The sequence below is a fragment of the Hyperoodon ampullatus genome, assembly GCF_949752795.1.
Source record: "Hyperoodon ampullatus genome assembly, chromosome: 8".
Lineage (NCBI taxonomy): Eukaryota > Metazoa > Chordata > Mammalia > Artiodactyla > Ziphiidae > Hyperoodon > Hyperoodon ampullatus.
Window position 1 is genome coordinate 89057236 of NC_136921.1, and position 26292 is coordinate 89083527.

The 26292-nt window shown below is 37.8% G+C and overlaps 2 protein-coding genes across 2 annotated transcripts in view; one reads left to right on the forward strand and one right to left on the reverse strand.

The window, feature by feature from the left end:
- Positions 1–23732, reverse strand: part of CIRSR (corepressor of RBPJ and splicing regulator) — a 40636-nt gene extending 16904 nt beyond the window's left edge. Inside the window, 7 exon segments of the mRNA XM_079710625.1 lie at positions 6868–6985; positions 11989–12037; positions 12412–12476; positions 12564–12574; positions 13380–13453; positions 18749–18843; positions 23596–23732. Of these exon segments, the coding sequence (XP_079566751.1) occupies positions 6868–6985; positions 11989–12037; positions 12412–12476; positions 12564–12574; positions 13380–13453; positions 18749–18843; positions 23596–23667 (484 nt within the window). The 5' untranslated portion in view covers positions 23668–23732.
- Positions 23733–25720: 1988 nt separating this feature from the next.
- The window catches only part of SCRN3 (secernin 3), a gene marked incomplete at both ends in the record, with an annotated part of 31090 nt that continues 30518 nt past the window's right edge, over positions 25721–26292 (forward strand). The window contains one exon of the mRNA XM_079709825.1: positions 25721–25879. Within this exon, the coding sequence (XP_079565951.1) occupies positions 25721–25879 (159 nt within the window). The remainder of the gene's footprint in view (positions 25880–26292) is intronic.

A 26292-nucleotide genomic window follows, 5' to 3' on the forward strand; every position in this document is an offset into this window, starting at 1 on the left:
AGCAGAAAGTAGGTTAGTGGCTGCCTAGGACTGGGGGAGACGGGGGACTGGGGATAAGAACTGAGGGGCGTGGGGTTTCATTTTGAGGAAATGAAAATGTTCTAAAATTGACTGTGGTAATGGATGTACAACTCTGTGAATATACAAATTCAAAGCCATTGAATTGTATACTACAAATGGGTGAACTGTATTGTATGTAAATTATAACTCAATAAAGCTATTAAAAACACTTGCTCAAGGAAATGAAAAGACAAGCCACAGACTTGGAGAAAATGTTTGCAGAAGACATATCTGATAAAGGACTGATACCACAAATATACAAAGAATTCTTAAAACTCAACAATAAGAAAGCAAATAACCCAGTTTAGAAAAATGGGCCAAAGGCCTAACAGATACCTCTCCAAGAAGATATACAGATGGCAAATAAGCATATGAATAGATGTGCTGCATAACATGTCATCAGGGAAATGAAAAATAGAACAATGAGATACCAATACATACCTACTAGAATGACCAAAATTCCTAACACGGACAATGCCAAATGCTGGTGAGGCTGTGGGGCGACAGGAACTCCCATTCATTGTTGGTGGGAATGTAAAATGGTGCAACTACCTTGGATCAGTTTGGCAGTTTCTTATAAAACTAAATATACTCTTACCACATGATCCAGCAATCACATTCCAAAAACCTGCACATAGATGTTTATAGCAGCTTTATTCATAACTGCCAAAACATGGAAGCAACCAAGATGTCCTTCAGCAGGTGAATGGATCAATAAACTGTGGTACATCCAGACAACGTAATATTATTCAGCACTAAAAACAAATACACTATCAAGCCATGAAGAGACATGGAGGAACCTTAAATGCATATTACTAAGTGAAAGAAGCCAATCTGAAAAGGCCACATACTATAGATTCCAACTGTATGACCTTCAGGAAAAGGTGACACTATGGAGACAGTAAAAAGATCAGTGGTTGTTAGGGGTTAGAGGGGAGGGAGGGATGGATACTCCGAGCACAGATGATTTTTTAGGGCAGTGAAACTACTCTGTATGATACTATAATGGTGGATACATGCCATTATACATTTGTCCAAACCCATGGAATATACAACACCAAGGGTGAGCCCTAAGGTAAACTATGGACTTCGGGTGATAATGGTGTGTCAATGTAGGTTCATCAACTATAACAAATGTACCACTCTGATGGGTGATGCTGATAATGGGGGAGGCTATGTATTTGTGGAGGCAGGTGGTATATGGGAACTCTCTGTGCTTTTCTCTCAGTTTTGTTATGAACCTAAAACTGCTCTTAAGAAAAAATCTATTAAGAAAAAACACAAATAAGACTGAAACAAAACAAACAAAAAGATTAAGTAGTAGACATACAGATATATGTGACCATTAAATCTACTAAAGCCAAACCAAACAAAACAAAACAAAACAACCCACTTGCTTTGTTGAAAACCCCCACTGTGGATTTCAAAAATGATGTTTAATTTCAATATACATTAAAAACATGAGTAGGTAACAGAAGGTAAGAGGCAATGATAAGAGTAAGGGCTGGGCTTCCCTGGTGGTGCAGTGGTTGAGAATCTGCCTGCCAATGCAGGGGACACGGGTTCGAGCCCTGGTCTGGGAGGATCCCACATGCCACGGAGCAGCTAAGCCTGTGCGCCACAACTGCTGAGCCTGCACCCTGGAGCCTGCAAGCCACAACTAGAGCCCGTGTGCTGCAACTACTGAAGCCCACGCGCCTAGAGCCCGTACTCCACAGCGGAAGAGGCCACCACGATGAGAAGCCTGCGCACCACAACAAAGAGTAGCCCCCACTCACCGCAATTGGAGAAGGCCCGTGCACAGCAGTGAGGACCCAACAAAGCCAAGGATAAATGAATAAAATAAATAAATTTATTAAAAAAAAAACAAAAACAATAACCTAATCTTAACCTTAATAAGCAAACTAAAACCAAAGCAAAAAGAAAGAAAGGAACAATAGATATTGGGGTGAAAATTTATGAAATAGAGAATAAAATACAATAGAGAACATCAACAACAACAACAACAACAAAAGAGTAAGGGCTACAGAGTATAAACAAAAGGCTGGTGGGCCAGGCATTTAGTTATGTTGTAATATAGAAATATTTTATAAAAATTCAGTCACCACTGAAGCTTATAAGTTTTATATATAATTTTGATGTATCTAGAGTGGACAAAAACTTATAAAGTTAAGATGATCTTATCAGTAGAAAAGATATTCTAAACCAGCTTAGCCAAAAGAAGCATTTTGATTGCCTAATTTAACTTTGTAAAGGAGAAGTAAATCTTATAGCTGGTCTCTGTAAACCTCACAGCTGGAACGTTCTAACAGCACCTTGCAGTTTCCAGTGATCAAAGTAAGTTACTTTATATACTAAACTAAGAATTTCATAATAGAAATAATGTAACACCAGGGGGTGCAGTTATCATGAAATAATTACACTCCTGGGAGATTACAGGCACAAGGCTGTACCCCAGGGGTGTGATTATCCCATGATAACCGTATCCACTGAAATTGCCTTATTGCAAAAATAATCTCTATTCACTGGTGAGACATTATTCAGTAGGTGATTTTTTTTTAATGAAAAGTTTTTAGCTTGAATCAGCAAGTGGATTAGGAAATTGGCCAGTTTATTTTTCATTGCATTCAAATTTGGAATATAACATCATTATTTGCTTTCCTATTTGATACAGTAGAGTATTTTTGATTTGGTTTTGAGAAACCTTTAGGAGTTTCTAATAATGTTAGTTAAGTGGTGTTGCTAAATTCAGGTCAAACTTTAAAAGGTGTTAAGTGAGCAAAACCATTTTAAATAATTTATTTCTATGTATAATTCCTCTAATATTCCTTTAAAAACTATAAATGTATAACCACTGTTAATATTTTAGTGTATCTCCTTCCAGGCATTTTTATTTTTCTAAAAGTATCTCTCTATATGTCTACCTAAAGATATAAAGAGAAACATGAATGGAATCCATGTAATTACCTTGTTTTATAATTTTTTTTATTTGACCAAATGTTGTAAACAACATCCATTCATTAAGAAATCTTCCTATCATTTTTAATGGTTGCATAGTATAGTAATTCCCCTGTGGCAATATCCCATAATTATTTACTTACATCCTTTTATTAGATATTTAGGTTCTCTACCTGTCTTACTATTATACACAATGCTTTATGACAAAAATCTTGGGATGTATCGATGATTATTTCTGTAGGATAAATTTATGACTGTGTAATATTAGTAAAACATAATTTAAACGAACAAACAAGGTCCTGTTTCCCAAATCTTCCGTTGTTCTTACATACAGCTGAAGCTGATGGTTCTCAACGCTGACAGTGCATCAGAAATAGCTCAGTAACTTTCATCATCTTATGTGGTATCACAGATGGTGAAAGTTACTGATCTATTTTTACCATAATCTTATCATAGAGTTCAGTGCTTTGAGGTATTCTTAGAAAAGTAAGACACAGGATTTAAGAAACTTAAAATACTGCTTAATTTTTTTTTTTACTTGATATATCCTGGTATACCCTCATGTGTCAACATAGATCAATAGCTTGATTCATATATCTATATCTAATGGCTATATGGTATTCCATTTTGGCTATATTGGTATTCCAATTAATTCCATAATTAATTTATTTTAAAAATTAAAAAAAAATTTTTGGCCACGCTGCACATCATGCAGGATCTTAGTTCCCCAACCAGGGATTAAACCTATGCCCCCTGCAGTGGAAGCGCGGAGTCTTAACCACTGGACCGCCAAGGAAGTCCCCATAATTAATTTTTTTAAAATACACCAATAAGGCTTCCCTGGTGGCGCAGTGGTTAAGAATCCGCCTGCCAATGCAGGGGACACAGGTTCAGTCCCTGGTCCAGGAAGATCCCACATGCCATAGAGCAACTAAGCCCATGTGCCACAACTACTGAGCCTGTGCTCTAGAGCCCACAAGCCACAACTACTGAAGCCCGCGCACCTAGAGTCCATGCTCTGCAACAAGAGAAGCCACTGCAATGAGAAGCCCGCACACTGCAACAAAGAGTAGCCCCCGCTTGCTGCAACTAGAGAAAGCCCATGTGCAGCAACGAAGACTCAATGCAGCCAAAAATAAATAAATAAAATAAACTTATATATGTAAAAAAATACATCAATAAAGTGTATGTGCCCGGTGCTATTCTAAGCACTACACGTGTATTAACTCATTTAGTTCTCTTAACAACCTTATGAGGTAGGTACTAGTATAATACCTATTTTACAGACACTGCAAACTGAGGCACAGAGCAGTTAAGCAGCTTGCTTAAAGTCACATGGCTACTAAGTAGAGAGCAGGGGTTCCAAATCAGGCATCTATGTACCTCCACACCTCCACAGTCTGAACTTACGGTTCCTTCTGTGTGGAAGGTTGTTCCTTCTGCCTGAGATACCAAATGCTCTTCTCCCAGATCCTGCGTGGTTGCATTTTTCTGTCATCTAGGTCTCAGCCTAACATCACTTCCTCAGAGGGGCCTTTCCTGACCACCTCATCTAGTTATTCCCCATTTAGCTCTTATCACAGTATCCAATGTAATTTTAACCACAGAATTTATAAATACCTAGTACTTTCTTATTAGTTTATTTTGTGTCATTCCCAATAGAATGAAAGTAAGAACCTCTTCTGTCTTGCTACTGTGTTCTGAGAGCCTAGAAAAATGGCTGGCACAGAGTAAGCACTCCATACGTGGTTGTTGAATAAATGAGTGAGTTTATTTTACCAACACCTTACTGACAGACATTTAGGGTTATTTCTAATCTTTACTACTATTAACCTTTGAGCATCTACCTTATCACTTTCTTACTATAAATTCCTGGACATTGAATTTCCAGTAAAACGATATGCATGTTCTTAAGACTTTTGATACATATCATCAAATAACTCTTGAGAAAGGCTGCTCCAATTTATCAATAGTGGATTAAAATGTTCATTTCATCATACTTGCTCCAACACTGGATGTGTTTTTCTTTTAAACCTTTAGCACTGGTTCTTTTTGTTGCTGTTAGTAGACTTTCTAATACAGATTCAAGAGAAAGCAGGTCTGTTAGTTACTAAATAAAGGGCTATCCTAGTCTACAGTCTACATCCTAGTCTCCTAGTATCCTGGAGTCTATCCTACTCATTCTCTCCAAGCAGAATCAAAGTAAGACAAGGCTGAGGAACAAAGACAGCAACTGCCACTGCCTGCCCCTAGCCAACACAGGGGTCAGGTAGCTGGAAGAGCACCACAAGGATGGCGAAAGAATGAAGAAAGATGCAACCCCTTCCAGCAAACAGAATATACCTTTCAAACACAACAACAGATCCCTGTGACTACCAAAATAAGTGGTCAGAGATATTTGCGCCAATGGGTTCTTCATCCTACTTTGCCCTCATTTTCTTTGGGGCTTTATTTCTTTGGGAGCTTCTCTCCCGTCTTTCATCAGTTGAGTGAGGGCAGGGGAGAGGGAGCATAGTATGTGGGTTTTAAGAGTACCTGCACTTTGGCATCAACGGGATGTTCTTTTGTCAGAGATTGCCAGACCAAGGTCTGTATGGCTATTTTCTCACTACTGAGCAGTTTTCCCTTTACTTAAGATGTGGTTTTTTAAACTTGTTTAAAGAGCAATAAGGATTTTTAAAAAATCAGTTGCAATATTCTGTCTGTACTTCCTCTAGCCATCCTGACATTCGTAACACCATTAATGAGACAGTGTCAAACCTGATAATGGATCAAATTCCTAAACTCCTAATATGAGAACTGGCATCTTGAATCCTATAGCCTGCATCTGGCTTGCTGGAAGAAAGCCCAATGTCTAGCTGTAGAAGAGGGCTGAAGGTCATATGCTGATTGAGGGTGAACCCTGGGCTCAGAAGTGGCAGTGGAAGCCTCAGGGAGCCTAAAGAGGTGCATCACAGGCCTAGATTAGCTGAGAGGTTGGGGCTTCACGCCCAGAACATTTGCTTCAATACAGCAGCTCTGCCTTTATATGTTCTATACACTGGGATTACGTGTAGGATTTATTTTTAAAAATTTTAAAAAGGTTCTATAGCTGTTTAAAAAATTCTGAAAATCTCGAGTTATATTATCATCCTTATTTTAAAATGAACTGAAACTCATAAAGGTGAAATGACTTAAGGTTACAGGGTTAAGCAGGTTATTGCTATTATGATTCACTATGAGTTACTGTTGGATTAGCGTGGCTGTCTCAACAACATACTAACAAGGCACCGATAAATTTAAGTTAAAACTTCTCAGTTTTAGTATCTTTTTATAAAAAGAACCCAAATGATCCAAACCAAATTAGACCAATTTTTCTTAAGTAGACAATAACATGCAGGAAGGTAAATAACTTTCAAGTAAAAATTAATTTTAATATATCTAACATCTTTAAAAACTCAATTTTGATTTTATCTCAGAAACAAAAAGTGCAATTGTTGAGGCTTTTGTCCAGCCCAGTTCTACAACTCGGAAGGACATGAATATGAGAAATAGCCATTTCTTCCTTCTATTTTTAGGTTACCAACCTGATAAACTATGTTTAATACATCTGTTACTTTTAAAATCAATTTCACAGGGCCCTTGGCTAAAAAAATTAAATTCTAATATACAGCATTTCAAATTCAAAACATATGATCAGAGTTTCCTGTTGACCATCATATTTTGGGTATGTAACCTAACCCCCAAAAACCAAACTAAACCGAATCAAACCAATACCCAGAGAGACAAAAAAAAAAAGTTATTTTAGCTTCCCTTGTTTGCCCTCTTATAAATTCTAAAACAAACAAATAAATTACGTCCAGTGCCTACCTGAGCCATCAGTGGGAACTGAACTTGCATTAATTCCAGAAAGACCAAACAAAGGACATTCTCGATCTGTATTGACATGACCCCACTTGTGACATTTAATGCACCTCACATTTCGAACCTGAGAAATAGTAAACGTTAATTATTTTGGTTACTAAAATACTAATAATCTAACCAATGTTCAACTCCCCACTCCTTAGCAGAGTTTAAGTTAAATTAGTCTTGTTTTTAAAAGATCTCCAGGGAAAGAGACTCTACAACTATATTTGGTAATGTAATTCAAACACTAAAATCTTTTATCATAAATTATGCCTAAAAGCCAAGCTGAATCCTGTTTCTTTTTTCTAAAAATATTTATTTATTTATTTATTTGGCTGCATCATGTCTTAGTTGCAGCACATGGGATCTCCCTTGCGGCAGGCAGGATCTTTCATTGCGGTGTGCAGGCCCTTCTTTGCAGCATGCGGGCTTCTCTCCAGTTGTGGTGCACGGGCTCAGTAGTTGTGGCGTGTGGGCTCTCTAGTTGTGGCACGCGGGCTCTAGAGTGCACGGGCTTACTTGCCCTGCAGCATGTGGGATCTTAGTTCCCCAACCAGGGATCGAACCCGTGTCCCCTGCATTGGAAGGTGGATTCTTTTTTTTTTTTTTAACATCTTTACTGGAGTATAATTGCTTTACAATGTTGTGTTAGTTTCTGCTGTATAACAAAGTCAACCAGCTATATGTATACATATATCCCCATATCCCCTCCCTCTTGCGTCTCCCTCCCACCCTCCCTATCCCACCCCTCTAGGTGGTCACAAAGCACCGAGCTGACATCCCTGTGCTATGTAGCTGCTTCCCACTAGCTATCTGTTTTACATTTGGTAGTATATATATGTCAATGCCACTCTCTCACTTCGTCCCAGTTTACCCTTCCTCCTCCCCATGTCCTCAAGTCAATTCTCTACGCCTGTGTCTTTACTCCTGTCCTGCCCCAGATTCACCAGAACCATTTTTTTTTTTAGATTCCATATATATGTGTTAGCATACGGTATTTGTTTTTCTCTTTCTGCCTTACTTCACTCTGTATGACACACTCTAGGTCCATCCACCTCACTACAAATAACTCAATTTCGTTTCTTTTTATGGCTGAGTAATATTCCATTGTATACATGTGCCACATCTTCTTTATCCATTCATCTGTCAATGGACACTTAGGTTGCTTCCGTGTCCTGGCTATTGTAAATAGTGCTGCAGTGAACATTGTGGTACATGACTCTTTTTGAATTATGGTTTTCACAGGGTATAGGCCCAGTAGTGGGATTGCTGGGTCATATGGTAGTTCTATTTTTAGTCTTTTAAGGAACCTCCACACTGTTCTTCACAGTGGCTGTTATCAATTTACATTCCCACCAACAGTGCAAAGGGTTCCCTTTTCTCCATACCCTCTCCAGCATTTGTTGTTTGTAGATTTTCTGATGATGCCCATTCTAACTGGTGTGAGGTGATACCTCATTGTAGTTTTGATTTGCATTTCTCCAATAATTAGTGATGTTGAGCAGCTTTTCATGGGCTTTTTGGCCATCTGTATGTCTTCTTTGGAGAAATGTCTATTTAGGTCTTCTGCCCATTTTTGGATTGGGTTGTTGGTTTTTTTGATATTGAGCTGCATGAGCTGCTTGGATATTTTGGAGATTAATCCTTTGTCAGTTGCTTTGTTTGCAAATATTTTCTCCCATTCTGAGGGTTGTCTTTTTGTCTTGTTTACGGTTTCCTTTGCTGTGCAAAAGCTTGTTTCATTAGGTCCAATTTGTTTATTTTTGTTTTTATTTCTATTTCTCTAGGAGGTGGGTCAAAAAGGATCCTGCTGTGATTTATGTCATAGAGTGTTCTCCTTATGTTTTCCTCTACGAGTTTTATAGTGTCTAGCCTTACATTTAGGTCTTTAATCCATTTTGAGCTTATTTTTGTGTATGGTGTTAAGAAGTGTTGTTTTTTTTTTCTTTTTAAAACTACTTTATTGGAGTATAATTGCTTTACAATGGTGTGTTACTTTCTGCTTTATAACAAAGTGAATCAGTTATACATATACATATGTCCCCATCTCTTCCCTCTTACGTCTCCCTCCCTCCCACCCTCCCTATCTCACCCCTCTAGGTGATCACAAAGCACCGAGCTGATCTCTCTATGCTATGTGGCTGCTTCCCACTAGCTATCTATTTTACGTTTGGTAGTGTATATATGTCCATGCCACTCTCTCACTTTGTCCCAGCTTACCCTTCCCCCTCCCCGTATCCTCAAGTCCATTCTCTAGTAGGTCTGCATCTTTATTCCCGTCTTACCCCTAGGTTCTTCGTGACATTTTTTTTTTTAGATTCCATATATATGTGTTAGCATATGGTATTTGTTTTTCTCTTTCTGACTTACTTCACTCTGTATGACTCTAGGTCCATCCACCTCACTACAAATAACTCAATTTCGTTTCTTTTTATGGCTGAGTAATATTCCATTGTGTTTAAGTGCCACATCTTCTTTATCCATTCATCTGTTGATGGACACTTAGGTTGCTTCCATGTCCTGGCTATTGTAAATAGAGCTGCAATGAACATTTTGGTACATGACTCTTTTTGAATTATGGTTTTCTCAGGGTATATGCCCAGTAGTGGGATTGCTGGGTCATATGGTAGTTCTATTTTTAGTTTTTTAAGGAACCTCCATACTGTTCTCCATAGTGGCTGTATCAATTTACATTCCCACCAACAGTGCAAGAGGGTTCCCTTTTCTCCACACCCTCTCCAGCATTTATTGTTTGTAGATTTTTTGATGATGGCCATTCTGACCGGTGTGAGGTGATAATTCATTGTGGTTTTGATTTGCATTTCTCTAATGATTAATGATGTTGAGCATTCTTTCATGTGTTTGATGGAAATCTGTATATCTTCTTTGGAGAAATGTCTGTTTAGGTCTTCTGCCCATTTTTGGATTGGGTTGTTTGTTTTTTTGATATTGAGCTGCATGACCTGCTTGTAAATTTTGGAGATTAATCCTTTGTCAGTTGCTTCATTTGGAAATATTTTCTCCCATTCTGAGGGTTGTCTTTTTGTCTTGTTTATGGTTTTCTTTGCTGTGCAAAAGCTTTTAAGTTTCATTAGGTCCCATTTGTTTATTTTTGTGTTTATTTCCATTTCTCTTGGAGGTGGGTCAAAAAGGATCTTGCTGTGATTTATGTCATAGAGTGTTCTGCCTATGTTTTCCTCTAAGAGTTTGATAGTGTCTAGCCTTATATTTAGGTCTTGAATCCATTTCGAGCATATTTTTGTGTATGGTGTTAGGAAGTGCTCTAATTTCATTCTTTTACATGGAGCAGTCCAGTTTTCACAGCACCACTTATTGAAGAGGCTGTCTTTTCCCCACTGTATGTTCTTGTCTCCTTTACCAAAGATAAGGTGACCACAGGTGCGTGGGTTTATATCTGGGCTTTCTATCCTGCTCCGTTGATCTATATTTCTGTTTTTGTGCCAGTACCATACTGTCTTCATTACTGTAGCTTTGTCATATAGTCTGAAGTCAGGAAGCCTGATTCCTCCAGCTCCATTTTTCTTTCTCAAGATTGCTTTGGCTATTTGGGGTCTTTGTGTTTCCATACAAATTGTGAAATTTTTTGTTCTAGTTCTGTGAAAAACACCATTGGTAGTTTGATAGGGATTGCACTGAATCTGTAGATTGCTTTGGGTAGTATACTCATTTTCACAATGTTGATTCTTTCAATCCAAGAACATAGTATATCTCTCCATCTGTTTGTATCATCTTTAATTTCTTTCATCAATCTCTTATAGTCTTTTGCATACAGGTCTTTTGTCTCCTTAGGTAGGTTTATTCCTAGGTATTTTATTCTTTTTATTGCAATGGTAAATGGGAGTTTTCCTTAATTTCTCTTTCAGATTTTTCATCATTAGTGTATAGGAATGCAAGAGATTTCTGTGCATTAATTTTGTAGCCTGCTACTTTACCAAATTCATTGATTAGCTCTAGTAGTTTTCTGGTAGCATCTTTAGGATACTCTATGTATAGTATCATGTCATCTGCAAACAGTGACAGTTTTACTTCTTCTTTTCCGATTTGGATTCTTTTTATTTATTTTTCTTCCCTGATTTCTGTGGCTAAAACTTCCAAAGCTATGTTGAATAACAGTGGTGAGAGTGGGCAACCTTGTCTTGTTCCTGATCTTAGTGGAAACGGTTTCAGTTTTTCACCATTGAGAACAATGTGGGTTCCTGGCTGTCGGTTTGTCATATATGGCCTTTATTATGTTGAGGTAGGTTCCCTCTATGCCTACTTTGTAGAGAGTTTTTATCATAAATCGGTGTTGAATTTTGTCGAAAGCTTTTCTGCATCTATTGAGATTATCATATAGTTTTTATCCTTCAATTTGTTAATATGGTGTATCACACTGATTGATTTGCGTATATTGAAGAATCCTTGCATGGAAGGCGGATTCTTAACCACTGGACCACCAGGGAAGTCCCTCCTATTTCTTTTTGTGTGTTACTTTGTGGCAATAAAACAATGTCATCCAAAAAGATATGGTAAAATACCAAAGAAGAATGATGTCATGGCTTAATGTTAAATCCTCTCATTTGAAAAAATTAACCTTTGAGGTTTCAATTTCCTAAACCAGGGGCTGGCATACTTTTTCTGTAAAGGGCCAGATAGCAAATATTATAGGGTTTATGGGCCAAAGGTCTCTGTTGCAACTACTCAACTCTGCCAATATAACAGTAATATGTAAATGAATAAGTAAGGCAGTGTTCAAAAAAATGTTATTTATAACAAGGACCTGGCCCTCTGATGATAGTTTTTTCTGGTTCCACACAGTTTTATATATTTTTTTGACCTTGAGCTAATTCTCCAAATTCCTTGAAAACCACAGAGACCATTATCATTATAGCCCTCACTACAAAACTTTGAATCCTATCTTTTATCAGTTTAGTACATTTAATATTTTCTCTCCTAGTCCTTCTATTATCTGATACAAATAGAAACCACAGAGCCCCTTTTCAGCTTAAATACCCTTTGGACAACAGTATAAAGAAGTGTTTATAAAAAAAACTTATTCTTACAGTATAAATATGTGTCACTTGCCTGAATACCAAAGGGCTGATCTCTGATGTTCATGTCATCTTTGGCATATCTATTAAGGAGAGAAAATGTACAAACTCAATATTAAGAATAATTTAATAATTAAACTAAAAATAGTTTTATAGTTCTGAGTAAATTATGAAATGTACAACTTCAGTAAATAAATAGAACCATAAAATCTATTTAGTATTTCCAAACACCACTTCATTATTAAGTATCCAGTCTGATGATCTGTGATTTTAAAAAATGAAAAAAATAAAAATAGAACTAAAGACTATAATCAAGCAAATGAGTTGCATAAGACAAATCATTAAAAATAACTTTTCACATTAGTTGCTTTCTCTAATGAATAAAAAGGCAACATAGATGGGATATTACCTAAATTTAATGATACACATTTTATCTTAAAAGAAAACCAGCTCTTACTTTTCTCGTGGGGCCCCTTTTTGCCATTCAAATTTGTATTCGGTCTCTCCTTCTGTTTCTTCTTTCTAAAAACATTCATTAAAGTCTTTCAATTTTTCCATAAAATTATAATCTGTTGCAAATAAATCCAAACATAGAAAACAGTACTTTACCTCTTTGTTTTCTTGATTGCATATCAAAAACATGGGAGGAAAAAAAGGTAGGTCAAGTTAAAAACTTCAACATAAAAGTCTGCTATCATATACGACACTATGATATCATGGTATTTAATTGTAACTTGTAAGAATGTATTAGTTTGACTTTTTTTCTTTCATAAGATAAAATTCAAATCACTGAAGGATAAAAAACAGTGAATAAGAGATAGTATTTAATAAGCACATTTATTTCTAGTCTTTAAACTTTTATATTTTTCATTGACAGTGAATATTATGCTTTGTATTTACAAGTATACTCAGTAAGAAGGACTAAATACACAAATTATAAAAGAATAAATGTACTTCTGGTGATGTTGAGATTATTTTCCTCCCCAAAGGACAAGTCATGAAATTATTACTAGATTAGACAAATATTTTTAGTATTTATTCTACTGTTTTTTTGTTTTGTTTTGTTTTTTCTGCGGTACGCAGGCCTCTCACTGTTGTGGCCTCTCCTGTTGCGGAGCACAGGCTCTGGACACGCAGGCTCAGTGGCCAGGGCTCACGGGTCTAGCTGCTCCGCGGCACGTGGGATCTTCCCGGACCAGGGCACGCACCCATGTCCCCTGCATCGGCAGACAGACTCTCAACCACTGCGCCACCAGGGAAGCCCTCTTCTACTGTATTGATTGCAGTATTTTAAAAAATTATTTTGCAAAAATAATAGCAATTTTAAAAGATGAAGAGCAACTTCTAAACAATGTCTGTCATAATAATTCGCAATCTTTAGTTGCAAACACATCAAAGACTTAAAAAAAGGAAATGACCGAGTACCTTTTTTAGCCCCTGGTGGAGCCTCATACATGAAATTAAGGCCATTCTTTACACGTTCATCTCCCATAAGCAATCTAAATAAAACAAGACATAAAGTTAGCAATTTTTTGTAGGAGGAAAAAATTACAGAAAAACTGTCCCTCCATACCCCTAAATCCTAAGGGAATTAGGATTAAATATTTTTATTAGAGATAAAGTTCCAGAAGTTTACTCCACTGATTAGATGACATCTGAAATATCTGACTGGAAATTCCAACAGTGCTGCCTCTTTAGTAACTAGTTGTAAATTCTGAGACTTTCTCGTTACCTGAGAGATCCCGGCACTCCCAACTGAAATGAGGGAAAAAATGCCATGCTTCCCCTCACATGCTTTTCTTAAACTTTGAAATGCTGTGGAAATAGGAACAATTTGAAATCCTATACGCCAACACAAATTTGCAATTAAGTTAAATAGTGCCAACATTTTTCCTTAATTGTGAGGAATCAAACAGTTCTAGAAAAATAAGTCTCTCTGGAATTTCTTTAGGAAGGCAAATCCAATTAATTCTTAAAAGAGTCACAGGCAATAAGAGAATCAAATTCTTTAGCGAGGCCAATGAAGAGAGAATAGTTTAAAGATAATCTACAACAGGTTAATTACTATGATGGACTGCTGCATCTTAAAAATCATTTTCTTTCTTTTTTTTAATAAATTTATTTTGTTTATTTATTTTGGCTGCATTGGGTCTTCGCTGCTGCGTGCGGGCTTTCTCCAGTTGCAGTGAGTGGGGGCTACTCTTCGTTGCAGTGCGCGGGCTTCTCACTGCTGTGGCTTCTCTTGTTGCGGAGCACGGGCTCTAGGGGCACGGGCTTCAGCAGTTGTGGCTCGCCGGCTCTAGAGTGCAGGCTCAGTATTTGCGGTGCACGGGCTTAGTTGCTCTGCGGCATGTGGGACCTTCCCAGACCAGGGCTCGAAACCGTGTCCCATGCATTGGCAGGTGGATTCTTAACCACTGCGCCACCAGGGAAGCCCCTCATTTTCTTTTTTATCATTTCCGTTTTAACACCAAAAGTTCCCTGTTTGGGTTCTGTTTAGAGAGATATGCTGTGCTTTTTAGAAAAAAAGCTCTGCTACAAATTGAATCAATGGTCAAGTTAAAGTTTTAATTCATAAGATCCAAGTAAAGTACTGATTATAAAGAGGAAGGCTAAAGAGTGAACAGAATTTCCTCTTATTTGGAAAAGGCTATCACAAAGGATCTCCTACATGATTATAGTTCCTCACTTCTTATTCCCACTGGTGTTTGCAAGAAGAGGGCAAAAGGATGACAGGATCTACCTCTATACAGTGGGATATTATTCAGCAATAAAAGGGAATGAACTACTGACACATGCTACAACATGGATGAACTTCAAAAACAATGAAAAAAATGTTTTTTAGGGCTTCCCTGGTGGCGCAGTGGTTGAGAGTCCGCCTGCCGATGTAGGGGACAGGGGTTCGTGCCCCGGTCCGGGAAGGTCCCACATGCTGCGGAGCGGCTGGGCCCGTGAGCCATGGCCGCTGAGCCTGCGCGTCCGGAGCCTGTGTTCCGCAACGGGAGAGGCCACAACAGTGAGAGGCCCGTGTACCGCAAAAAAAAAAAAAAAAAAAATGTTTTTTAAAATACATTTAAAATTTTTTAATTTTTAAATTTTAAATAATTATATTAAATGAAAGAAGCCAATCGCAAAAGACCACATATTGTATGATCCCATTTATATGACATTTCCAGAATAGGTGAATCTATAGAGACAAATAAATTAGTGGTTGCTTAGAGCTGAGAGGTATTGGGGGGCAAAGGGTGTGGGAATGGGGAGTGAGTGCTAATGGGTACAATATTTCTTTTTCGGATGATGAAAATGTTCTGAAATGAGTTATGGTGATGGCTCCAAACTCTATAAATACACTTAAAACCAACATATACTTTAAAGTGTATAAATTGTATCTTATATTAACACCATTTAAAAAATTAAAATGGACCACATGAAAAGCTCAACATCACTAGTTATTAGGGAAATGTAAATTAAAACCATGAGATATCATGTTGTACTCATTAGGATGCCTATTATCAAAAAAAAAAAAAAAGAAGGAAAATAACAAATGTTGGTAAGGATGTGGAAAAACTGCATTGCTGGTGGGAATGTAAAATGGCACAGCCCCTATGGAAAACTGTTCGGTGGTTCTTCAACAGCCAAACACAGAATTACCAGATGATCCAGCAATTCTACTCCTAGGTAATACCCAAAGGAACTGAAAATAGGGAGCTGAACAATATGTGTATGCCAATGTTTATAGCAACATTATTCAAAACAGCCAAATGGTAGAAGCAATTCAAGTGTCCACTGATGGATGAATGGGTAGACCAACTGTGGTATACACATACAATGGAATGTTATTTGGTCATAAAAAGGAATAAGCTGTGATACATGCTACAATATGGATGAATCTTGAACATGTTATACTAAGTGAAGTACGCCAGACACAAAAGGACAAATATTGTGTAATTCCACTTATATGGTATACCTAGAATAGGCAAATTCATAGAGACAGAAAGAAGAATAGTGGTTACCAGGGGCTGAAGGGAGGGGGAATGGAGTTATTGTTTAATGGGTATAGAGTTTCTATTTGGGGTAATGAAAAAAATTTTGGAAATAGACAGTGGTAATGGTACCAACACTGTGAATGTAATTAACACCACTGAACTGCACACTTAAAAATGGCAGATTTTGTTTTATATATTCCCACCCCTGAAAAAGCATTTCACTTATACTGAAACAAAAATAACAAAATCAAAACTGGAATATCAGTTTCATTTTGTGCAAAACTCAACAGGTATACAAAATAAAAGGAAAAACTATGATATTGGCATTTCTGTTTTAACTTCAACTAAAAACCTGTACAGATTCTTTTTTTTTTTTTGCTGTTGACTCTAAGCAGAGTGAAATGTACAGATTTTTGGACATCCTTTTATTTATCCAGTCAGAAAATAAATGTGATTGTCATCTTTAAAAAAAAGTATGTAGGGATCAATATCCACAAACATTAAGAAACATCTAGGACAGTTAAAAACTTAAAAGGGAAAAAAATAGAGTACTAAGGAACAGAATTGGCTATCAAGGACAAAACTTTTGAATGGGAAAAAAGAAAAATGTAGCAAATCACTCCAAATACTCATAAATTTGCTTTTATATACTCATAAATTCAAACAAACAAACCTAAAAGCAATGAACACACCTAGTGTCTAGATCCTGGTATGTAAATATCTTCCTCCAATAAAAGGAACCAATAAAACTGCTCCAATGTTGGAGCAGGGAAAAATAAAAGACAAATTTTTGATGATCTTGTAGTGCCAGGAAGAATTTTTTTTTTTTTTAAAGGGATGGGGCATGTTAAATGGACATAGGAGTCAAGCTGACAGAGCAGGCAAAGGCCAAAACTGGAACAATTTGAGCAAAAAAATAAATAAGAGTACTAGATTATAACCAATTAAATAAATATCTGAGTCCATGCTGATAGGAATAAATGATTAAATAAATAAGTGAGGGAAAGGGAAAAATCCTCCTTCCAGAAGAATTCAAATTAAATAATGTAGAGGGACTGAAATAGAAAATCACTATTAGAATACCACAGTAATAACTGATGCAGGCAAGATCTATCAATGAATACTGACATCAGTGGGCAAAGTTCAGAATATGTGCATAGCTTCAAATATTTCCACCTCCACTATCTCTTCATTGGTGTAACTCAACTATATTGGCTGTTTCCTGAACATCCTCTCCACCTTCCTACCGTGATCATCCTTAATAAGCTTTTACTATATGTAAATCACAGTCTCTCAACGGTAGTGCTATTGACATTTTGGACTTGATCATTCTTTGAGTGCACTGTAGGCTGTTTTACAGCATCCCTAGAATCTACCCACTAGGTGCTGTTATCACCCAACCCCTGAGTTGTGACAATCAAAAAATGTGTCCAGGGACTTCCCTGGAGGTCCAGTAATTAAGAATCCGCCTTCCAAAGCAGGGGACACAGGTTCTATCCCTGATCGGGGAACTAAGATCCCACATGCCACAGGGCAACTAAGCCTGTGTGCTCTAAAGCCTGCGCGCCACAACTAGAGAGCTGGCAAGCTGCAACTACCGAGCCTGCATGCTCTAGAGCCCACACGCCGGAACGAAAGATCCCACATGCTACAATGAAGATCCCGCATGCCGCAACTAAGACCTGATGTGGCCAAAATAAATAAATAAATATATATATTTTAATTAAAAAAAAAATGTGTCCAAATGTTGCCACATGTCTCCTAGGGGTAATAGTGGCCCTCAGTTGAGAACCAAAGATCTAAATCCTTACCATTCTTCACAGTTCAGCTTAAATGTCACCTCTTTTATGAAGTCTTACCTTGTTATCCCAAATGGAATTCTTTTCTTATGCTAGCATGCCACAGTTTTTATAAAGTGTGTTTTCAATCAGTTATTACCTTCAGCCTTGAACTATATGTATGTACATATCCCTTACTAGATTTCCTTGGGGGTAGAGAGAAACTATGCAACACAATTTTATAGGCCACTACAACACCATTTGTTGTCTTACATGAAGTAGGCACTCAATAAAAGTTAATCAGATTAAATAAATTAGTGAGAAAAGTACTTAATTAAACTAAGCATTTTATTTCCTTAATTTTGCTCTCGATATACTATATTTTAAAAAGAGTATTTAGTAATAGTTTAGTATTACTTCGCTTAAGTTCCATGTTTTGATGAAATATACGACTGAGTGGAAGAGAAAATATGACCTATCTAACTAAAGCACCACTATTCATTTGCTTGATTAACCAAGAGAAATCAGCTTCAGGGTTAGACCTGCAAATACAAACATAAATGACAATAGCTAAAGGGCAGGTACTGTACCGTAGTAAACCAATGAAGAACTCTAGCTCTGATCCTGCCATTAACAGAACAATGACATGCAGGTCAAGTAGAGACACTTCAATTTACTTCTTGAAGCTGTCCTGTGCGCCTTTTCATTTCAGTGTATGTTGAAGAAATATCTTTGTAAGAGGCCTCAGTAGTTCAAGTATAGATATTTATCTTTCTTCTAAGTTTTGTATAAGTTGGGACTTCCCTATAAACTGTATGTGGAGTCACATCAATCAATATTTTATGTGAATTATGGGTAAGGTTGGAAAAAGTGCCCATCTATCAATATAAGAGTAAAGACAGTTCACAGGGAATACAATCCTATCATTGGGGTATTCAATTCAATAAAGCTAATTTAATATATGATTCAGTAAAGGATATTCTCATGCAATTGACTATTCTAAAAACACCAGCATAGTGGAATTTCTTACCTATTGTCATATGATTCTTGTTCTTTAAGATATTGTTGCATTAATTCTTCTTGTTTCTTCTTATCATATGATATTTTCTGTTCTGCCATCCATACCTAAATTAGTAAAGTACAAAACTTAAGTAGGAAGTTTACTCTCTTTTATAATAAAATATAAAATGCTATTGTATATAGTTTACAACATCATCTATTTTGGTCATAATGTCGTTATCACAAAACAACAGTTGAAAACCTGATTTGTGCTTTTATATAAGTCCTTAAATATAATCATTCAGAACAGCTAAACTTTCAGGCAAAAATGTCAAACTTGAGAACCACGCTGAGCACTTGGGGTACAACTGCTTCTTGCATTCAATCCCTCTGTTGTTGTTTCAGAGATGAGAACAACCATCTCTCTACATGGAATATGTCTAGTCCAAAAAACATATAGGGCACAACCAGTAAGGTTAAATGGTGCCCATGGATGCCAGTGGGTGTCACTGACATCCCAAGAGAGGAGAAATGGAAGACAAATAGGAGAAAAAAAGGAAAGGAGATGAAAGGTAGTTGCAGAAAAAAGGGAAGAGACAAGAGAGGAATCAAAGAGATGCATCTGACGTCCTGCAGTTGCTCAAGGGCACCACCACCACAGGCTGAATGCGTCCCTATGTGAAATTCTCAGAATCGTAAAAGTGGTGAAGGTAAAAAGCCCACACAACTGATGCAAGGATATTTAATCATGTTACTTCCAGGTTTAAAAGGTATCAGTGACTTCCCACCTCCTATAAAGTAAAGGACAAAATGTTTGATAACCATTCAACATAAACAGCAAGGCAAAACTTTCTCTCGCAACAAGCTAAGTTTTAAGAAGGTAAATTCAAGGAAAAATACTTACACTGATAAAATTATAATTATTAAATGTAGGTGGGGGCAGGTAAGTGTGGGGAGAAGGATGGGGGACAAGACTGACATTATTTAGATGCAAAACAGTAGTTATCAGTATTTAATAGTGCTCAGATAGGAAGCTTCTATGGGCACCACAATCTGAGATTAATATGGAGATAAAAGCAAAAATAGAAATGAAAAGAGAAACCTTCAGGGACAGATATACCAGAAATTTCTTTTGGTATAAGTTTCTGAAAGTTTCTTCCACTGCCTTCATAACATAATATACATAACATACATGCCATAACCAACATAACATTACCAATGTAATGTTATAGTAGAAGAAAAGTCTACACTTGGGATGGGCAGTAAAAAGCACATGTTTGGGGCTTCCCTGGTGGCGCAGTGGTTGAGAGTCCGCCTGCCGATGCAGGGGTTCGTGCCCCGGTCCGGGAAGATCCCACATGCCGCGGAGCGGCTGGGCCCGTGAGCCATGGCCGCTGAGCCTGCGCGTCCGGAGGCTGTGCTCCCGCAACGGGAGAGGCCACAACAGTAAGAGGCCCGTGTACCGCAAAAAAAAAAAAAAAAAAAAGCACATGTTTGGAATTTTCACCGTAGCTCAAAATGCAAACAGTTGCAATAGAAAAATGCAAGGTGTCATTGCCTGGTCAAACAATATATTAAAAATAACATTCTAATGATTAACGTATTACTTCTAACAATAACTACCATTTATTTAAAGCTTTAGATTTTACAAAGTTATTTTACTAGTCTCAATTGCTCAAGAGCTTAAATACATGAATATTTATGATGAACTAGAATAAAAAGTAGTAAAACATATTCTTGCCTACATAATGCTCAGAATCTGCTAATAGAAAATCATACTAACTTTTCCGTATGTTTAAGATATTTCATAATAAAAAAGACAGGAATTGTGTAAATAAACAGTAACAATATTTGGGCCTGGGCTAAGGGCAGGGGAGAGGGACACATGGTGACTGTGTTTTTCATAACTGATGTTTTTATATGGTTGCATTTACGCCAATAAATCCTCAGCTGGGAAAAAACAGTAACAATAAAAATTGATATTTGGAACAGAGTATGTTCAACATGAAGAAATAGAATAAGACAGTGTTCTAGGGGGCAAGGAAGAAGGCTGGTATAATGGAATGCTTTATAGCCAAGTTTTGGTTTTTAGAAGTTCTTTATTTTTTAAATGAAGTAACTATATTCACAGGTAGCCAATATTATTCTTGTTTTGTATATTCTTCCAAAGATGTTCACAAGGACATACACATAATATATATAATATAATATAAACACATGCATTTTTTGGTCATTCTTTTCACAAATGGTAACATATACAGCATATATATACAATATGCTGTACACAGAGAATATGTATAAAATAAAATTCTATACCATGAAGATCATTCCCAGATCAGTAAACAAAACACTTTCTTGTTTTCTGGGGGATGGGGTGGTGAACAATATCCTTCTTTTGTGGGGCTACACCACCATTCATTTAACCAATCTCCTGCTGTACTGATGGGCATTAAGAAATTTCCAATCTTTTACTATTACAAACTCAGCTGCAATAAATAACCCTGTTACACAAGTAGCTTCATACATGTTAAACAGGATTTTGAAGCGGATCAAAATTTTGCCAAGGGAAAAACAGAGTGAGATATTACCAGCAGGGGGAACAACTCAGACAAAGATCCAAAAGTGTAAAACAGGAATTAAGTAGCTTGATTTTACTGGAGTATAAAATCTATGGTGGGAGAATAGCAGTAAGGCATGAAGAAGGAAAAATAAACTGGAGCCTGGTTACCTGGACTTAATCCTGTAGTATTTTAATAAGGAGCTAGAAGAAATCAGAGTTGTGCTTTAAAATGACTACTCTATGGAAACACCCAAATATTCATCAAATGATGGATAAATAAAATGTGCTATATCCATATAATGGAATTATTCAGCAATAAAAAGGAATGTAATACTGATACATTCTACAACATGAACTCTGAAACATTATGCTAAGTGAAAGAAGGCAGTCACAAAAAAATCACATATTGCATGATTCCATTTATATGAAATGTCGAGAATAGGCAAATCCACAGAAAAAGCAGATTAGTGGTTGACTAGGGCTGGGGAGGGGGAAGGATTAAGGACAAATGGGGAGTGACTGTTAATAGATATGGGTTTGGGGGGGTGATGAAAATCTTTTAGAACTTTTGTGGTGATGATAAAATTCATAAATATACTAAAAACTACTGAATTGTACACTTTAAATGGGTGATTGTATGGTATGTGAATTATACCTCAATAAAACTGCTAAATAAAAAAATAATTATTCCAGGGCTTCCCTGGTGGCGCATTGGTTGCGAGTCTGCCTGACGATGTAAAGGACACGGGTTCGTGCCCCGGTCCGGGAAGATCCCACAGGACGCGGAGCAGCTAGGCCCGTGAGCCATGGCCGCTGAGCCTGCGCGTCCGGAGCCTGTGCTCCGCAACGGGAGATGCCACAATAGTGAGAGGCCCAAATACCGCAAAAAAAAAAAAAAAAATTATTCTGATGGCTAGATGGGTAGAGAATGGATTTGAGAGGGGTCAAGACTGGCAGCAGAAAAACCAGTTAGGAAATATAACTGTCTAGGTGAAAGATGATGAGGGTCTAAGCTAAGATACAGGCAGTAGTGACAAGGAGGAGAGATGGATTCAACAGATATCTGAGAGGTAAGACCAACTTAGCTGACAAGATAAAGGAGTGATGGGAAAGGACGAATCCTGAGTCTCTGGCCTGGGTGACTGAATGAAGGGTTGTGTTACTACCTGTATTTCCTACTGATATGAGAACAGGAAGTATAAAAAGAAGAGCAGATTTAGGATAAAAGGTAAGTTCCATTTCAAATATGTTGAGTTTGAGATGCCTGTAGGATATCAAGATGAAACTGTCTAGTATATAGTTGTCTTCAGGTGCCTCCAGCTAAGGGGAAAGATCTCGCACTGTAGATTTGAGAGTCAGGAGTAAATAAGGGGTGGTTAAAACTATAAAATTGGCTGTGATTGTTTGGGAAAGCATACAGAGTAAGCAAGACATGGGCCAGGGATGAAACTCTTGTTACCACCTGTATTTTAGGAGCAGGCTAAGGATAAGGGTGTGTGTAGGGGCAATTAACATTTTATTGAGCACTCCCTCTATGTGTTGGGCAGAGTGCTAGGTGGTGGTACTTGTTTCAAAGTCTTTATCTACACCATCTTATTTAGTCCTCATAACAATTTTCACAAGTCAAGGCAACTGATACTAATCATTCTTAACTTATAGATTAGGACACTGAGGATCAGGGACATTAAATATTTTGTGTAAGGTCTCAGGGCTAAAAGTGACTGTGCTGGAAAAAGAGAATCTAGGTCTGGTTTCAACGCTCATACTCCTCCTACCTCACCATTCTGCTTTCCACTACTATAATATTCAACACAGTTTTTCTGTACTGGACGTAGTAGACCTGTAAGTAGTTATTTAAAAAGCCAAAGTTCAATGAGGTCTCCAGACAGACGGTACATGATCAAGTGGGATAAAAAGAGTAAGCAAGGTGTGACTTTATTTCCCTTTTAAGATCTATCTTAAATAGACAGGGAGTCTTCTTTGTATAGGACAGCAGAGCTCAGAAGCCGTGATCTCTGGGATTCTTAAAGACAACATCAGAATCTGCTGCGGGAAGTTATGAGGAAGCCGGTTATCGGTCTTCATATCTTAAAGATTTACATTCTAGCTGACAAAACCGAAAGAGCACACAGAGCCGCCCGTCTCCTGGCTGATGTACAACAGAATAAACGTCGAGGGCCAGCGGAGAAGGGACGAGAACGCCAGGGCTTTAGGCATGGAGAAGAGGGGACTGTCCCAGGGATCCCAGAGACTCCACCACTCTCACCTCCAGGAACCCCTGGGAACCCAGGCGCCAAGGGCCTGCTCCTCGTACTCACTTTTTTGATGTTGGATTTGGAGGCAGGATGAAAGTCCTTCTTGCACATGAAATTGGCGAAGGATTTTCCCATTTTGGAGCCTGAGCTGGGGAAGGCAGCCGCTAGATCTGAGACCAGCGTAAACAAACTCTGCTGCCTAACCGGAACTGCGCCTCCCGTGGCAGAGAGAACTTCCGGGGTCAAAAGGGACAGCTTCCGGCAATTAGCGCCTGTGCCGCTCCCTGTTCGCCCCTTCCTCCTTTCACTTTGGGCCCCTCGGAGGCCAGGTGAGGGGGGTGCACGGGGGTGGGGCGAGCATAGTAGTTGTTGGAAGCGGGAAGTCGGGAACTGTGGCGCGGCGGGGCCGAGGGGCTCCTGGGAGGGGCTGCTGGGGGCTGGGAGGGGCTCCTGGGAGGGGTCCGGGTCGCGGCGCGGGCTGCAGTTTGAGTGCAGCCAGTTTGGGTGAGGAGCGCTGGCTGGGTGGCGGCTTTTCTACAAGGAGGTGCTTGAAGTCCGAGCCCTTTACTCTGTGAACTCCATTTCGAGTTACATAAACTTTTCTAAACCAACTTTTTCCATCTGTGTTACTAAAGTAGTAATTCTTGCCCTAACTGTAGCGCGTTTGTGAGCATCAAACGATGTGATGTTTCTGAAACCGCTTGGTGAACTAAAGCATATAAAGTAGAATGTCAACTCCAAAGGAGCGAGGACTCTTTTGTTACCAGTACGGTGCCTGGTGCAGAAAGATATTCATGAACACTTGTTAAATGACGAATACATTTTAGGAGTTAGTAAAGGCCCTCAAGGCTTCCCCTCCTAAATGGGCTAGGTGTCTTACTAACTGGGTGGCATGTTTCCTTAGCTTTCCTTATTACCGCAGTTTGCTCAGATCACCTAGTGAAGCTTGATGGCTCTTGAAACTTCACGGTTTTGAGTGGACGTGGCTGTAGGGGATCCACCAACCAAATCCTCTCGCGGGAGGGGGTGAGCGTGATGTCAAGAATAAGCCTTTTGTAAGAAATTGACTCTTCTGATGAATAATAATAACAGCTTTAAGTGTCTGATATGTTCTAAGAACTGAAAAACGCTTTACACACTGTCTTATTAAATTCTCATAACAGCCCCCAAGATATTTACCGATGAGGCAGGAGACTTAGAGATTAAATCGCCTGCCAAAGTTAGGTAGTGGTGGAATTAGCTTTGGAACACAAATAGAAGCGATCTAGGATATAAAGGTTGAAATTCACACGGAAAAGAACAGAAGCAATGGTGACCGTTCTGTTTCCATCATTGAGGAAAAAAGAAAAACCCTTAGGTGTTTCAGGCTGAAGTTGTTTCTTTCTTACCTGAGTCATTGTGTTTTCTTTTGAATGAATCATTTATTACATTTAAATCTGAAACTCTAAAACAATGTGCCATTCTGGAAGCAAACAAATTCTACTAAATTGAGGATTTAAGATTCTCCAAATTACAAATGAAGACATGATCTTCATATTAAATTATACAACCAGGATTCACAAGTTGAATGTGAACATCTTCCTGGAAATGACAACAATTTGGAATTTTATTGACATGTTTTTGTATTTGTCCGATTCAGTGAGTCTGTTTCAAAATTTCAGTCTTATTAGTATTGTAACCATTCAAAAGAGACCCCTTCTTCCCATCTTTGAGGAAACACTGGGTATATAATACTGTGACTTTTCCGTAAGTGCCAGTGATGAGAATACAAAGATTAATAAGACATACTCTCAGCTTGCAAGGATCTCACTGTCCACTAAGAAGACATATATATACAAATATAGTCTTTATAACAGTAGAGCTAGGTACAGGTGTTCCCAAATATGGAAATAGTGAAAGGAGATTCACGGAAGACTTCAGGAGAGAAAGAGCTTAGAGAGTAAATTTGACCTATAGACTAGAAGAAGGTACTTGTCATTCCTATTTTCTTACTAAATCTTGTAGTACTAGATTCATTCCCAAGTCATTTTCTTACTGATACGAAATATGAAACTTTAATGAATATCCTATGTTAGATATGGCAGTAATATCCCCTGGTCATCAAGTAAAACTCTTTGTTTTGTATATACTAAAAATTCTTTTCTCTTTTTATTTTGAATCTTCCATATGATTTTTAGTTTAAAAAAAAATGGAACCTTGTTCCTGTGACACTTTTGTGGCACTACCTCCAGCAACAGTTAATAACAGGATTATTTTTGGAAAAAATTCAGATAGACCCTGTGATGAAGTACAGGAGGTAGTTTATTTTCCTGCTGCAGTTCATGACAATCTGAAGGAACATCTTAAGGTAGGTGAAATGCATGTTTTGTTAGCAATATTTTTCTTTAAAAATATCATGAACAGGTTTTTAAAAATCATTAGCCATTTGGCAGAGGCTATAGAAGTTAAAAATTTAAGAATTGAAATTTGAAAAATAATTTGAATCAGAACTAGACTTCTGGTCTTTAATTTCAATGATTTGGAGGAAGCTGAAATAACAATAATAAGAATTGTTAATTCTTTGATCACATATTTGAATGCTTACCATATGCAAGCATGTCGAATAGGGCAAAGGGATTTAAAGCCTGCTGTCAAGACTAGTTCTGTCTTCCAGGAGCTTAGAGTCTAGTAGAGGAATAGGATGTGTATGTAACTAACCACATTGTAAAAAAGGATGGTTTAAATGCTAAATTTAAGTAAGGGCAGCAGTTGTGACATCAG